This window comes from Somniosus microcephalus, chromosome 12, assembly GCF_052327205.1.
Source record: "Somniosus microcephalus isolate GS21.2 chromosome 12, FLI_Smic_1.0, whole genome shotgun sequence".
Taxonomy (NCBI): Eukaryota; Metazoa; Chordata; class Chondrichthyes; order Squaliformes; family Somniosidae; genus Somniosus; species Somniosus microcephalus.
Window position 1 is genome coordinate 68,986,789 of NC_140998.1, and position 15,691 is coordinate 69,002,479.

The window sequence follows — 15,691 nt, forward strand, 5'->3', positions numbered from 1 at the left end:
TCTGTGGTACAAAACACAACGGGAGCCCAGGTGAGCGCGAGAGTTCGGCGGTACAAATCATAGCGGGAGCCCAGGAGACGCGAGAGTTCGGCGGTACTAAACACAGCGGGAGCCCAGGAGACTGCAAGAGATCTGTGGTTCAAAACACATCGGGAGCCCAGGAGATGCGACAGTTCCGTCGTACAAAACACAGCGGGAGCCCAGGTGAGTGCGCGAGTTCGGCGGTACAAAAGACAGCGGGAGCCGAGGAGAGCGCGAGATTTCGGCAGTACTAAACATAACGGGAGCCCAGGAGAGTGCGAGAGATCCGTGGTACAAAACACAGCGGGACCACAGGAGTGCGGGAGAATTCCGTGGTACAAAACACAGCGGGAGCCCAGGTGAGCGCGAGAGTTCGGCGGTACTAAACACAGCGGGAGCCCAGGAGAGCGCGAGAGTTCGGCGGTACAAAACACAGCGGGAGCCCAGGAGAGCGTGAGAGTTCGGCGGTACAAAGCACAGCGGGAGCCCAGGAGAGCGCGAGAGTTCGGCGGTACTAAACACAGCGGGAGCCCAGGAGAGTGCGAGAGTTCCGTGGTACAAAACACAGCGGGAGACCAGGAGAGCGCGAGAGTTCCGTGGTACAAAGCACAGCGGGAGTCCAGGAGAGCGCGAGAGTTCGGCGGTACTAAACACAGCGGGAGCCCAGGAGAGTGCGAGAGTTCCGTGGTACAAGACACAGCGGGAGACCAGGAGAACGCGAGAGTTCCGTGGTACAAAACGCAGCGGGAGCCCAGGAGAGCGCGAAAGTTCGGCGGTACAAAACACAGCGGGAGACCAGGAGAGCGCGAGAGTTCCGTGGTACAAAACGCAACGGGACCCCAGGAGAGCGTGAAAGTTCGGCGGTACTAAACACAGCAGGAGCCCAGGAGAGGGCGAGAGTTCGGCGGTACAAAACACAGCGGGAGCCCAGCAGAGCGCGAGAGTTCAGCGGTACAAAACACAGCGGGAGACCAGGAGAGCGCGAGAGTTCCGTGGTACCAAGATAGCGGGAGGCCGTGAGAGCGCGAGACCTCGGCGGTACTAAACACAGTGGGAGCCCAGGAGAGTGCGAGAGTTCAGCGGTACAAAACACAGCGGGAGCCCAGGAGAGCGCGAGAGTTCGGCGGTACTAAACACAGCGGGAGCCCAGGAGAGTGCGAGAGTTCAGCGGTATAAAATACAGCGGGAGCCCAGGCGAGCGCGAGAGTTCTGCGGTACAAATCAGAGCGGGAGCCCAGGAGAGCGCGAGAGTTTGACGGTGCAAATCACAGCGGGAGCCCAGGAGAGCCTGGGAGTTCGGCGGTACAAAGCACAGCAGGAGCCCAGGGGAGCGCAAGAGTTCGGCGGTACAAAACACAGCGGGAGCCCAGGAGAGCGCGAGAGTTTGGCGGTACAAAACGCAGCGGGAGGCCAGGTGAGCGCGAGAGTTCGGCGGTACAAATCACAGCGGAAGCCCAGGAGAGCGCGAGAGTTCAGCAGTACTAAACACAGTGGGAGCCCAGGAGAGCGCGAGATTTTGGTGGTACAAAACACAGCGGGAGGCCAGGAGAGCACGAGAGTTCCGTGGTACAAAACACAGCGGGAGCCCAGGAGAGCGCGAGAGTTCAGCCGTACAAAACACAGCGGGAGCCCAGGAGAGCACGAGACCTTGGCGGTACTAAACACAGCGGGAGCCCAGGAGAGCGCGAGAGATCCGTGGTACAAAGCACAGCGGGAGTCCAGGAGAGCGCGAGAGTTCAGCGGTACAAATCACAGCGGGAGCCCAGGAGAGCGCGAGAGTTCGGCGGTACTAAACACAGCGGGAGCCCAGGAGAGCCCGAGAGCTCGGCGGTACAAAACGCATCGGGAGGCCAGGTGAGCGCGAGAGTTCGGCGGTACAAATCACAGCGGGAGCCGAGGAGAGCGTGAGAGTTCGGCAGTACTAAACACAGTGGGAGCCCAGGAGTGCGCGAGAGATCCGTGGTACTAAACACAGCGGGAGCCCAGGAGAGCGCGAGGGTTCGGTGGTACAAAAGATAGCGGGAGGCCAGGAGAGCGCGAGAGTTCCGTGGCACTAAACACAGCGGGAGCCCAGGAGAGCGCGAGGGTTCGGTGGTACAAAAGATAGCGGGAGGCCGTGAGAGCGCGAGACCTCGATGGTACTAAACACAGCGGGAGCCCACTGAGCTCGAGAGTTCGGCGGTACAAATCACAGTGGGAGCCCAGGAGAGCGCGAGAGTTCGGCAGTACAAAACACAGCGGGAGCCCAGGAGAGCGCGAGAGGTCCGTGGTACAAAACACAGCGGGAGCCCAGGAGAGCGCGAGAGTTCGGTGGTACAAAACACAGCGGGAGCCCAGGAGAGCGCGAGAGTTCGGCGGTACTAAACACAGCAGGAGCCCAGGAGACTGCAAGAGATCCGTGGTACAAAACACAGCGGGAGCCCAGGAGAGCGCGAGAGTTCGGCGGTACAAAATGCAGCGGGAGCCCAGGTGAGCTCGAGAGTTCGGCGGTACAAATCACAGTGGGAGCCCAGGAGAGTGCGAGAGTTCGGCAGTACAAAACACAGCGGGAGCCCAGGAGAGCGCGAGAGATCCGTGGTACAAAACACAGCGGGAGCCCAGGAGAGCGCGAGAGTTCGGCGGTACAAATCACAGCGGGAGCCCAGGAGACTGCAAGAGATCCGTGGTACAAAACACAACGGGAGCCCAGGAGAGCGCGAGAGTTCGGTGGTACTAAACACAGCAGGAGCCCAGGAGAGCAGAGAGCTCGACGGTACAAAACACAGCGGGAGACCAGGAGAGCGCGAGAGTTCGGCGGTACAAAGCACAGCGGGAGCCCAGGAGAGCAGAGAGTTTGGTGGTACTAAACACAGCGGGAGCCCAGAAGAGCGTGAGATTTCGGCGGTACAAAACACAGCGGGAGCCCAGGTGAGCGCGAGTCCTCGGCTGTGCTAAACACAGCGGGAGCCCAGGAGAGCATGAGAGTTCGGCGGTACAAAACACAGCGGGAGCCCAGGAGAGCAGAGAGTTTGGCGGTACAAAACACAGCGGGAGCCCAGGAGAGCAGAGAGTTTGGCGGTACTAAACACAGCGGGAGCCCAGGAGAGCGTGAGAGTTTGGCGGTACTAAACACAGCGGGAGCCCAGGAGAGCGTGAGAGTTCAGCGGTACTAAACACAGCGGGAGCCCTGGTGAGCGGCTACAACAGACTGGTGAGTGTAAAGAAGTAAAAAGTAATCGAAGTGTGACGTTACCAGAAAGCAGGTAAGTGATTGGTTGGCTAGTATTTCTATATTTGTCGCTTTTTTTTCCAAACTTGGGCTTCTAAATTTAAGTGCCTTGGTATAGATTAAAAGATATACGTGTTCCAAATTTTAAAACTAATTAGTTAATTAATTGAGATGGGAGACCAAGTAATGTGTTGTTGTTGTTGCATGTGGGAGCTGGCGGACACCGTTGAGGTCCAAGGCGACCACATCTGCAGCAAATGTTGGCTGCTCGAGGAACTTCGGCTCAGAGTTGATGAGCTGGAGTCCGAGATTCAGACACTGCGACACATTAGGGAGGCGGAGCGTTACCTGGACACTAAGTTCCAGGAGGCAGTCACAACCACTAGAGTATTTTCTTCCAATTTGGCCCATGGTCAGGGACAGGAGGGTGTGACTACAAGCGAGGCAGGTATTGGGATCCAGGAGGTAGTGATGGAGGAGCCTCAGCCCTTGGCCTTGTCCAACAGGTAGGAGATTCTTGCTCCCTGTGTGAATGATGGCAGGGACTGCAGGGGGGATGAGCAATCTGACCACAGCACCGTGGTACAGGGAGCCATTCAAGTGGGGGGAGCAAAAAGAAATGTTGTAGTGATAGGGGATAGTATAGTTAGGGGGATAGACACTGTTCTGTGCAGCCAAGAGCATGAGTCCCAAAGGCTGTGTTGCCTGCCCGGTGCCAGGGTTAAGGACATCTCCTCTGGGCTGGAGAGAAACTTGGAGTGGGAGGGGGAGGATCCAGTTGTCATGGTCCACGTAGGCACCAATGACATAGGTAGGACAAAGCAAGAGGTTCTGCTGAGAGAGTATGAGCTGCTAGGGGCTAAATTAAAAAGCAGAACCACAAAGATAATAATCTCTGGATTAGTACCTGAGCCACGAGCAAATTTGCATAGGGTAAATAAGATCAGAGAAATGAACGAGTGGCTCAAAGACTGGTGTGTGAGAAATGGGTTTCGATTTGTGGGGCACTGGCACCAGTACTGGGATAAAAGGGAGCTGTTCTATTGGGACGGGCTTCACTTGAACCATGCTGGGGCTAGAGTCCTGGCGAATCGAATAACTAGGGCTGTAGAGAGGGCTTTAAACTAAATAGTTGGGGGTGGGGGAGGATCCAGGTGAGCGGGAATTTAAAAAGTCAATGAGAAATGAGAAAGCAATAGAGCAGGATAGAGATGGGGGAAATAATAACCAGAGTGTGACAGGAAGGGACAGAATGTTTAAAAATAAGAGTGTAACAGAAAATGGGGCCAAAACAAGGAGAAATTGTAAAAAGACAAAGCTAAAAGCTCTATATCTGAATGCACGCAGCATTCGTAACAAGATAGATGAGTTGACGCCACAAATAGATACAAATGGGTATGATCTGATCGCCATTACAGAGACGTGGTTGCAAGGTGATCAGGGCTGGGAACTGAATATTCCAGGTTATTTGACAATTCGGAAGGATAGACAGAAAGGAAAGGGAGGTGGGGTGGCTTTGTTGGTAAAGGATGTGATCAGTGCAGTGGTGAGAAGTGATAGAATCGGTTTGGGTGGAGATAAAAATTAATAAAGGGAAAAAGTCTCTGGTGGGCGTAGTCTACAGGCCCCCGAACAGTAGCAATACTGTTGGACAGAGTATAAATCAACAAATAATAGAGGCCTGTAAAAAAGGTACGGTAATAATCATGGGTGATTTTAATCTCCATATTGATTGGACAGACCAAATTGGCCATGGTAGCCTTGAGGAGGAGTTCATAGAGTGCATCCGGGACAGTTTCCTAGAACAGTATGTAATGGAACCGACCAAGGAGCAGGCTATCTTGGATCTGGTACTGTGTAATGAGACAGAATTAATAAATGATCTCATAGTAAAGGATCCTCTAGGAAAGAGTGATTATAGCATGGTTGAATTTCAAATTCAGTTGGAGGGTGAGAAAGTTGTATTTCAAACCAGTGTCCTGATCTTAAACAAAGACAATTACAATGGCATGAGGGCAGAACTGGCTAAAGTGGACTGGAAAAGTAAATTAAAGGGTAAGACAGTCGAAATGCAGTGGTGGACATTTAAGGAGATATTTCATAACTCGCAACAAAAATATATTCCAGTGAGAAAGAAAGATTTTAAGAGAAGGGAGCACCATCCGTGCCTGACTAAGGAAGTAAAGGATGGTATCAAATTGAAAACAAAGGCATACAATGTTGCCAAGATTGGTGGGAGACCAGAGGATTGGGAAATTTTTAAAAACCAGATGACTAAAAAAATAATAAAGAGAGAGATCAACTATGAGAGTAAACTGGCAAGAAACATTAAAATAGATAGTAAGAGCTTCTACAGGTATATAAAAAGGAAGAGGGTAGCTAAAGTAAATGTTGGTCCCTTAGAGGATGAGACTGGGGAATTAATAATGGGGAATGGGGAAATGGCAGAGACTCTGAACAAATATTTTGTATCTGTCTTCACGGTAGAAGATACTAACAACATCCCAATAATGGATAATCAAGGGGCCACAGGGAGGGGGGAACTAAAGACAATCACTATCACCTAAGGAAATAGTACTTGGTAAAATAATGGGACTAAAAGATGACAAGTCCCCTGGACCAGATGGCCTGCATCCCAGGGTCTTAAAAGAAGTGGCTGCAGAGATAGTGGATGCAATGGTTGTAATATACCAAAATTCCCTGGACTCTGGATTGGAAAACCGCAAATGTAACACCCCTATTTAAGAAAGGAGGGAGACAGAAAGCAGGAAACTATAGACCAGTTAGACTAACATCTGTCATTGGGAAAATGCTGGAGTCCTTCATTAAGGAAGCAGTAGCAGGGCATTTGGAAAATCATAACACAGTCAAGCAGAGTCAGCATGGGTTTATGAAAGGGAAATCGTGTGTAACAAATTTGCTGGAGTTCTTTGAGGAGGTAACGAGCAGGGTGGACAAAGGTGAACGAGGATGTGGTGTATTTGGATTTCCAGAAGGCATTCGATAAGGTGCCACATAAAAAGTTACTGCATAAGGTAAGAGCTCACGGAATTGGGGGTAATATATTAGCATGGATAGAGAATTGGCTAACTAACAGAAAGCAGAGAGTCGGGATAAATGGGTCATTTTCCAGTTGGCAAACAGTAACTAGTGGGGTGCCACAGGGATCGGTGCTCGGGCCTCAACTATTTACAATCTACATTAATGACTTGGATGAAGGGACTGAGTGCAATGTTGCCAAGTTTGCAGATGATACAAAGATGGGTGGGAAAGCAATTTGTGCAGAGGACTCAAAGAACCTGTAAAGGGATATAGACAGGCTAAGTGAGTGGGCAAACATTTGGCAGATGGAGTATAATGTGGGAAAGTGCGAGGTTATACACTTTGGCAGGAAAAATAAAAAAGCTAATTATTATTTAAATGGAGAGAGATTACAAAATGCTACAGTTCAGAGGGACCTGGGGGTCCTTGTGCATGCAACACAAAAAGTTAGCATGCAGGTACAGCAAGTAATCAAAAAGGCAAATGGAATGTTGGCCTTTATTTCAAGGGGGTTGGAGTATAAAAGCAGGGAAGTCCTGCTACAACTGTACAGGGTATTGGTGAGACCACACCTTGAGTACCGCGTACAGTTTTGGTCTCCTTATTTAAGGAAGGATATTCTGGCATTAGAGGCAGTTCAGAGACGATTCCCTAGGTTAATTCCAGAGATGAGGGGGTTGACTTATGAGGAAAGGTTGAGCAGGCTGGGCCTATACTCATTGGAATTTAGAAGAATGAGAGGTGATCTTATTGAAACATATAAGATACTGAGGTGGCTTGACAAGTTAGATGCAGAGAGGATGTTTCCCCTCGTGGGGAAATCTAGAACACGGGGGCACAGTTTTAGAATAAAGGGTCGCCCTTTTAGAACTGAGATGAGGAGGAACTTCTTCTCTGAGGGTCATAAATCTGTGGAATTCTCTGCCCCAGAGAGCTGTGGAGGCTGGGTCATTAAATACATTTAAGGTGGAGAGAGACAGATTTTTGCAAGATAAGGGAGTGAAGGGTTATGATGTTATTGAATGGCGGAGCAGGCTCGAGGGGCCAAGTGGCCTATTCCTGCTCCTATTTCTTATGTTCTTAATTGCTGGGTGATATTGGTGATGACCCCTGGAAGCCTGGAAGGAGCAGAATGCATAAAAATTGATGGCCATGTCACTTTGACAGCCACTAGCTGAGATTGGCTGTAGGCATTCTTGAAGCCAATGGTACAGCACTAAAAAAGTCTCCCTGTTAAACCAGAACCACTAGGTGCAATGGTTTTCAGTCATTGCCTGGGCTGCAGATACGTGGCATATTGGCAGGTGTAGACAGAACACCTCTGCTCCTCTCTGACATCTCTGGAGGAATCTTCTCTGATTCTATTTATTTTCCATCATTGTATCAAATGACAAGAGAGCAACTGACAGCAATCCCATAGCTGTGAACAGTCTACCAGCAAAAATTGATTGACAGTGCTACTGTTAGCTTATGATACAAAAGCAAAATACTGCGGATGCTGGAAATCTGAAATAAAAACAGAAAATGTTGGAAATACTCAGCAGGTCACACAACATCTGTGGAGCGAGAAACAGAGTTAACGTTTCAGGTCAATGACCCTTCGTCAGAACTGGAAAAAGCTGGAGATCGAACAGATTTTTAAGCAAGTGCAGGGGCAGGGAAAGGGGGGAGGGGAGGAAAGAACAAAAGGGAAGGTTTGTGATAGGATGGAAGGCAAGAGAGATTAAGAGACAAAAGGGACGATGGTGCAAGGCAAAAGGAGATGGTAATGGGACAAGTTAAGAAACAAAAAATGGCTTTAGATGGAAGGCAGGAGAGATTAAGAGACATTAAGAGATGGTGCAAGGCATACATCCTACATCCGCTACTCTTCCGACGCCCTCCATCACTTTAACAGTTTCCTGGCCCCACTATGGACGTCCAATCCCTCTACACCTCCATCCTCCACCTGGATGGCCTGAGAGCACTCCGCTTCTTCCTTGAACAGAGGCCCAAGCAGTCCCCATCCACCAGCACCCTCCTCCGCCTGGCTGAACTTGTTCTCACATTGAACAACTTCTCCTTTGACTCCACTCACTTCCTCCAAATTAAAGGTGTTGCTATGGGAACCCGCATGGGTCCCAGCTATGCGTGCCTTTTCTTGGAATATGTGGAACATTCTTTGTTCCAGTCCTACTCAGGTCCCCTCCCTCACCTCTTTGTCCGGTGCATTGATGACTGTATCGGTGCTGTTTCCTGCTCTCGCCCTGAACTAGAAAATTTAATTCACTTTGCTTCCAATTTCCACCCTTCCCTCACCTTCACATGGTCCATCTCCGACTCTTCACTTCCCTTCCTCGACTTCTCTGTCTCCATCTCTGGGGATAGGCTATTGACAAACATTCACTACAAGCCCACAGACCCCCACAACTACCTGGACTAAACTTCCTTCCGCCCTGCTTCCTGTAAGGACTCTATTCCATTCTCCCAGTTTCTCCATCTCCGCCGCATCTGCTCTGACGATGCCACCTTCCATACCAGTGCTTCCGACATGCCTTCTTTTTTCCTCAACCGAGGATTCCCCTCTACTGTGGTTGACACAGCCCTTGACCGTGTCCGTTCTATTTCCCGCACTTCTGCTCTCACCCCCTCCCCCCCTCCTGGAACCACGATAGGGTTCCCCTTGCCCTCACCTTTCACCCCACCAGCCTCCACTTTCAACGGATCATCCTCCGCCATTTCCGCCACCTCCAGCGTGATCCCACCACCAAACACATCTTCCCCTCATCTCCTCCCCTTTCAGCGTTCCGAAGGGACCACTCCCTCCGCGACACCCTGGTCCACTCCTCTATCACCCCCAACACCCCTTCCCCTTTGCCCGGCACCTTCCCGTGCAAGCACAGGAGATGCAACACATGCCCTTTTACCTCCACCCTTCCCACTGTCCAGGGCCCCAAACACTCATTCCAGGTGAAACAGCGATTTACTTGTACTTCTTGCAATTTAGTATACTGTATTCGCTGCTCACGATGCTGTTTCCTCTACATTGGGGAGACCAAATGCAGATTGGGTGGCCGCTTTGTGGAACACCTCCGTTCAGTCTGTAAGGATGACCCCGAGCTTCCGGTCGCCTGTCACTTTAATTCTCCACTCCACTCCCATTCAGACCTCACCGTCCTTGGCCTCTTACACTGTTCCAATGAAGCTCAATGTAAGCTCGAGGAACAGCACCTCATTTTTCGATTAGGCACTTCTGGACTCAACATCGAGTTCAACAATTTCAGACCATAAACTCTGCCCCTATCCTTTTTTCCCCATTTTATTTATTTATTTATTTATTTATTTTTCTCTCTCCCACATGGCAGCTGTCTTTCATTCTGTCAGTGCCATTTACACTTCATCTAGAGCCATCTTTTGTTTCTTAACTTGTCCTATTACCATCTCCTTTTGCCTTGCACCATCTCTTAATGTCTCTTAATCTCTCCTGCCTTCCATCCTATCACAGGCCTTCCCTTTTGTTTTTTCCTCCCCTACCCCCTTTCCCTGCCCCTGCACTTGCTTAAAAACCTGTTCAATCTCTAGCTTTTTCCAGTTCTGACGAAGGGTCATCGACCTGAAACGTTAATTCTATTTCTCTCTCCACAGATGCTTCCTGACCTCCTGAGTATTTCCAGCATTTTCTCTTGTTAGCTTATGATTCCTGAGATACCCAAAATCTATCTGATCTCAAGCACATTTCATATGGACAATGATTCACTACACATCACTGTGCAAAGATAGCAATACTGCAATCCACCACATAATATGTGTGAAAAGCCTTGCATCAATTTTATGACTGCTACTCAATGCCTGGGAAGTGTGTAAAACTTGGAACTGTGGCAATTCTTCTATCCTGTTACGTAATTGCCACCAGTTTAATGCATTACACCCATAGTAATTTCTTGGATATAACCTACTGAAATTATTTTCTGAAGTAAGAAAATGAGAAAGGTTTTACCCGCACAGCAGAAATATATTCATCTTCCAGCTGACTGATCCTCTCTTGAGGGAGCAGATTGCTCCACAGTTTCTCATCTGCATCTTTAGACTGTGTGAGAATGCCTATAAATCTGAAGAAAAAAATACAATAAAATATTAAAACAAAACTTAGGGCCGGATTTCCCTTCCCGACAGGCTTAGGGTGGGACTTATACCTGCTGCTTGACCCCGCCATGACCACGGCCCAGTTTCCTGGGTTGGGGGTCATTACGTATTCATGGTGGGCTCCTGGCAGGATTCCCGCCTGCAAGTGGGAACCTGCCAGTAACCACCTGCCAGTGACCACAAGGGAAATGTTGGCAGTGTTGATGCATCATAAAAGGTAGGAGCTATATTAAAGGGACACAAAAGCCCCAAAAACTTCACTAAATTTCCCACTAAGGGCCTTGGCTGAGACTGAGGCCTTCAGCAGGTAAATGCTGGGCGGTAAAATTGGGGGGACAGCCCAATCTATTTTACAGTTCCTTATCCTTATCTACTTTAATATTAACAATTATACTGTTAACAGCATAACTTATTACTGTGAGTTGAGCATCATCGTCAAGAGTAAAGATTGATGCAAAATATTCATTTAATATCTCTACCATACCCTGAGAGCAAAGTTCCTTCTAAGCTGTGCGGCCACACATCTCTCTGCTGGTCCCACGCAGCCTGGGACTGGCTTTTTAAATATTAAATTTTGCGCATGCGCGAAACTGTGAATGGGCCATGCAATTAGGAGGAACATTGCCTGAGAGTACCATCTAATTTGTCCCAGAGAATCTTTCAATGGCCCAAAACAGTCTTTGATGGTCCTCTGACTCTTAATGTAGCTAAAAAAGCTTTTCTCATTACTACCACAATTGTCCACTATCCTCTTTATATTAATCTTTTGCTGATGTAATGGAAGCTTTAGTTTTCTTTATTTGTGCATGGTACTTGTATTCACTATCCTGGGAATTATCTACTTTTAATCTGTGAAAACATTTTTGTTTAAATCTTATTTGTCTTTGTACATGACCAGTCAGCCACCTTGGCTTATTCTTGCCACATGCCCTTCTTCTGACCTTAAGGTCGTACATGGCTTCTATGTGTTTTAATATGCTCTTAAAGGTATGCACCTGTGACAGAGACTGTAGGTCCCGCATTGGACTCATCAGTCACCTGCGAACTCATTTTTAATGTGGAAGCAAGTCATCCTCAGTTCCGAGGGACTACCTAAGAAGAAGGAGAGAAAGGTATGCCATTTACATTCAGTATAAGTCATGTCTCCACCCAGTAGGGCTGACCAATTGACCGGTTTCAAGTCTTCTGTGCAGCATGAGGACCCGACCACTTCCCGCAATCATGGCCTTCAGATGGCACCTTGAAGAAGCATGCTAATAGGTGCCCACATGGAATACCTCCTCCTGAATGTCCCTGACACTGGGTGGGGTGGTCTGAAAATCTGCTTACATTCTGAGAACCAGTCAGAAGCAAGTGCAGAAGTCTGTAGGTAGAATGCAAAAAAAACATTTTTTTTAAACATTTCCTACTTTCAGAAATCTTCAATCTTCTATTTGAGGAAGCCCTCACTTCTGCCTTTAAAGCTGATCGTGACAGCTGCTTCACTTCATTGAAACAGGTGGAACTTACCTCAAGTGCACGAGTGGGGTATTTCTAGGAAACTCCCATCCATAGCACCACTGGCTCTCAGGCAACCGTATGTTAACGAGGGCAGTGGCGGATAGCGGGCGGATCGCAGAACGGCTCCAGGATTGTGGGCAAACTCAGGGAAAGCCCCTTAAAAAATAAAGGTGGACATAAGAAATAAAGGTGGACAAGCGCCAGAACTGGCTTCCCTGTGAGTTTGCTCACTGGAAAAAATGACAAATGCTGTTCCAGCACCACTAAAGCTCTGGAAGCCGTGAGGAAATTCTTTACCCCAAAGGGTACAAATTTCATATACTTAAAGTAGCTTGGCAGTGTTGTGGTTTATGACAAGCTATTGCCTTAGTTTGAGCAGCAGCAATCTCTTAACCTTGCTAATTGATAAAACTCTTCACAAGGATAGCTGCTGGCCTAGGCTATGTTTGTGCTAAATTTTAACAGCTTTTCCCTGGCAATCAGGAGAAGCTTTCTATCTCTGGGAATTGTTAGCAGCAGTAACGGGTGAATCAACGATTTGTTCAAGCAAGTTCAAGTGAGAGTCAGTAATTTGGCTTGGCTTTCCAAACCAAAATTCCAGCTGAACTAATAATTAAAATTCCTCTGCTAAAGCATTTATGGATAGAAGATTAAAGAAATAACAAAGGTTAGAATGTTTTTCTAACTGGAAGCCAGCTGATATTTCATCTTGCAGTTCCAACGAAAAGAAACATGAAGCAGGTTCACTCTTGCTCTGCTTGGCAGGTGTCCTTTCAATCTCATAGTCTGGAGCAATGGTGGCCTATGATACAGCCTATTCATATTTCCGTACCATCTGATATGAATAGGCTGGAAACACATGGGCCCGAAATCCCGGTGTGGGCCAGGGAAGAATTCTGGCAGCTCTCTGGATCGGGGACTCAAAATGGGGCAGAGTCCTTTTCCACTGGGATTCTGCCCCATTTTGTGCCTTCTGTCCTGAGTCATGAGCAACATGCCCTCTCCAAACAAAGATACCCCAAGTAAAATCAATGATTTTGTTATATTAGAGATGAGAGTCCTAGACAGGCTAATTGGGCTCAAAACGAGTAAATCCCCTGGAATAGATAGTACTTATCCCAGAATGCTGAGAGGGATGAGGGAGGAGAGCTGTGAGGCACTTACAACCATTATGATGGAGTCATTGAACACTGGGGAGACACTAGACGATTGGAAACAGGCTAATGTGGCTAGTATATTTTCATTCTATGTAAATTAATGGAATCAATTATCAGGAGTAAACTTGAAGATCATCCGTATTATAGTAACCTAGCTAACAGCAGTCAGCATAGATGCGGGAGGGGAATATGCTGCTTGACCAACCTCCTTGACTTCATGACCTTTGAGGACGTAAGAACCCAAGTGGACTGTGGTAAGCTCTGTGACATGGTGTACCTAGACTTCAAAAAGGCTTTTGACAAAGTTCCACACAAAAGCCTATTAATTAAACACAAAGCTGCATGATTCAGGGTAAACCCTGGGAATGGATATTAAATTGGTTGAAGGGTAGGAAACGTACTCATTAGAGGAGAATGTCAGAGTGGGGGGAGGGGGTGGGGGGGGGGGGAAGTACCAAGTGGGCCTCAGGGTTCAATGTTGGGACCACTACTGTTTCTAATTTACATAAACAACCTGGGTTCAAAATCTCAATGCAAAGTAGTCAATTATGCAGATGGTACCAAACTGAATGGGGTAGTGGAATCGGAAGGAGCCCAGAAATTACAGAATGAACTGTACAAGCTATATAAAGGGGCAGAACAATGGCAGATTAACTTTAATACAGACAAATGTAAAGTGCTACTCATAGGAAGTAAAAAGTAGACAAGTCCAACCAGTGGCTTTTTACTCACTTTTCACTAGCCTTTCTAACTTCTTTGTGTTGGGCTAGGGATTCTCAGGCAGTACTAAACACAAACAAATGGTCTGTTGGCATCTACTGCTATTTGTTCCCACACCTTTTTTGACTCAATGAGCAATAACAGCAATCTTAATCCTTTAATAAAAACAGAAAATGCTGGAAATACTCAGCAGGTCAGGCAGCATCTGACCTTTCATCAGAACCCTTTAATGTTTGCCATTTAGTATTGGTAGGATGCCAAGAACACATTGTGAGCAGCTAATCTGTACCATTTAATTAAATAGTATAACCTTCTACACAAAAGAATTTGGGAGTAGTACACAAAGCTTTTCTGACCTTAAAGTTTATGGCCTGGAAATTCCTTGGAGCTGATTCCACTCCACTGGCGTTACTTCGCCACAGTGCAGCGGATACCCTGGACATAATTTTCAACACTCAGCGGAGGCATAAAACAGGCAGTAGGTCATCGGCCGCCTATTATACATCCATCTGATTTTCCTTTCCACTCAAGTCAGCAGAAAGGAAAATTGGGCGGGGTGTGTAATGGACAGCAGATCTGCACCCACCCATTTTACGCCAACCATTTGTGAAGTAACACCAGTGGAGCAGGAATTCTGAGAAATTTCCTGACCTGTGAGGCAATATTCAACTTTGGCAGGGGCACAAAACAGGCGGTATCAGATTGGCTGCCCGTTATATACCCCACCCAAAAATAACAAGCGGCTGATCTACTACTGCCTGTTTGTGCTACTGCTGAAGATGAATTTTACCCCCTATATCTTTAGTAAACATTTACTAGGACTATAAATCATGTAAGAATCAGGAAATCCGGGTGACTTACTCTGGATACCAATTGTAAATCCAATTAAGAAATTGGTAAACGTCTTTTCCTGTTAGTCCACTTTCTGCGATGAATGCGATGTGAGAAGAAATTTTTTTGTGATAATATTCTGCATACTTTTCACATATATTGTATTCTTGGGGATAACATGGTTTGATGCAGTTCACAATGATGTCTAAATCCTCTTCGAGTTGGCTGCGAAGCTGCACTAAACACTGAGAGAGCCACTCGTTTTTGTTGTCATCAGAAGCACTGGGTAGTTCACCTATTCTTTCATTCACAGATTGCTGTAAAATGCTCAGCCATTTTGCTTCCCATCCTCTTGGCCTAACCTCTGGAATGCTTCCCGATTTTTCTTTTTCCTCTAGGTATATCTGATCTGCTTTTTCTTCTTGGATTTTCACTTGTACTGCCATTTTCAACAGATCTGGATTTTCTTTGGCGATGTTCATTGATTCTTTCACCACTGTGAAAATTGCAGCACCAAGCAGCTCATACAATGATTCGATTTCTTTCTTTTCCTTTTTGATGCTATCTTCATCTTTCTCTGCAGTATCGTTAGTGTATCGCTCATATTCTAACTTGATGAGATGCTGGTCAGCTTGGGAGTATTTTTCTTGTTTAACATGTTCCTCAATGCCTGATACTTTAAGAAATAAAAGGATTGATGTTATTCCTCGGGCTAGATAGTCCAGGACTAATCAGGCTTCTGCTTAGTTTTTAAATGAAAGTTGTACTTTTAAAGGCATTCTAAAGATGCTATTGACTGAGCTTCTGCATGCAATTTATTTCCATAGATGAGTGTAAAGCATATAGTGAGAAAATAGCTTTTATTTGGTAATTTATACTGGAGATCAAAAAATAAATGCACAACAGCCTGAAGGGGGAAATCCAAATGCCAAAGGCCAAAGGTATGGTAATGCCTTTTGCTCCCCATGGAAATTTAGAATTTTTACATAAAAAATTATGCATCCGGTTCATTTTAAGCACTTACCTACTTTTAAAAGCAAAGTGACATTTAGATTTTCAACAGATCAATTGGACCATTATATACCCAAAA

At 47.0% G+C, this 15,691-nt stretch overlaps 1 protein-coding gene across 2 annotated transcripts in view; it reads right to left on the minus strand.

The window, feature by feature from the left end:
- Positions 1-15,691, minus strand: part of LOC147109267 (tumor necrosis factor alpha-induced protein 2-like) — a 125,056-nt gene that overhangs the window by 90,381 nt on the left and 18,984 nt on the right. For both annotated transcript variants that reach the window (XM_086003033.1, XM_086003034.1), the window contains 2 exons: positions 14,632-15,277; positions 10,248-10,359 (listed from right to left, as the gene is read on the minus strand). In XM_086003033.1, coding sequence (XP_085859159.1) covers positions 10,248-10,359; positions 14,632-15,277 — 758 coding nt within the window. The remainder of the gene's footprint in view (positions 1-10,247; positions 10,360-14,631; positions 15,278-15,691) is intronic.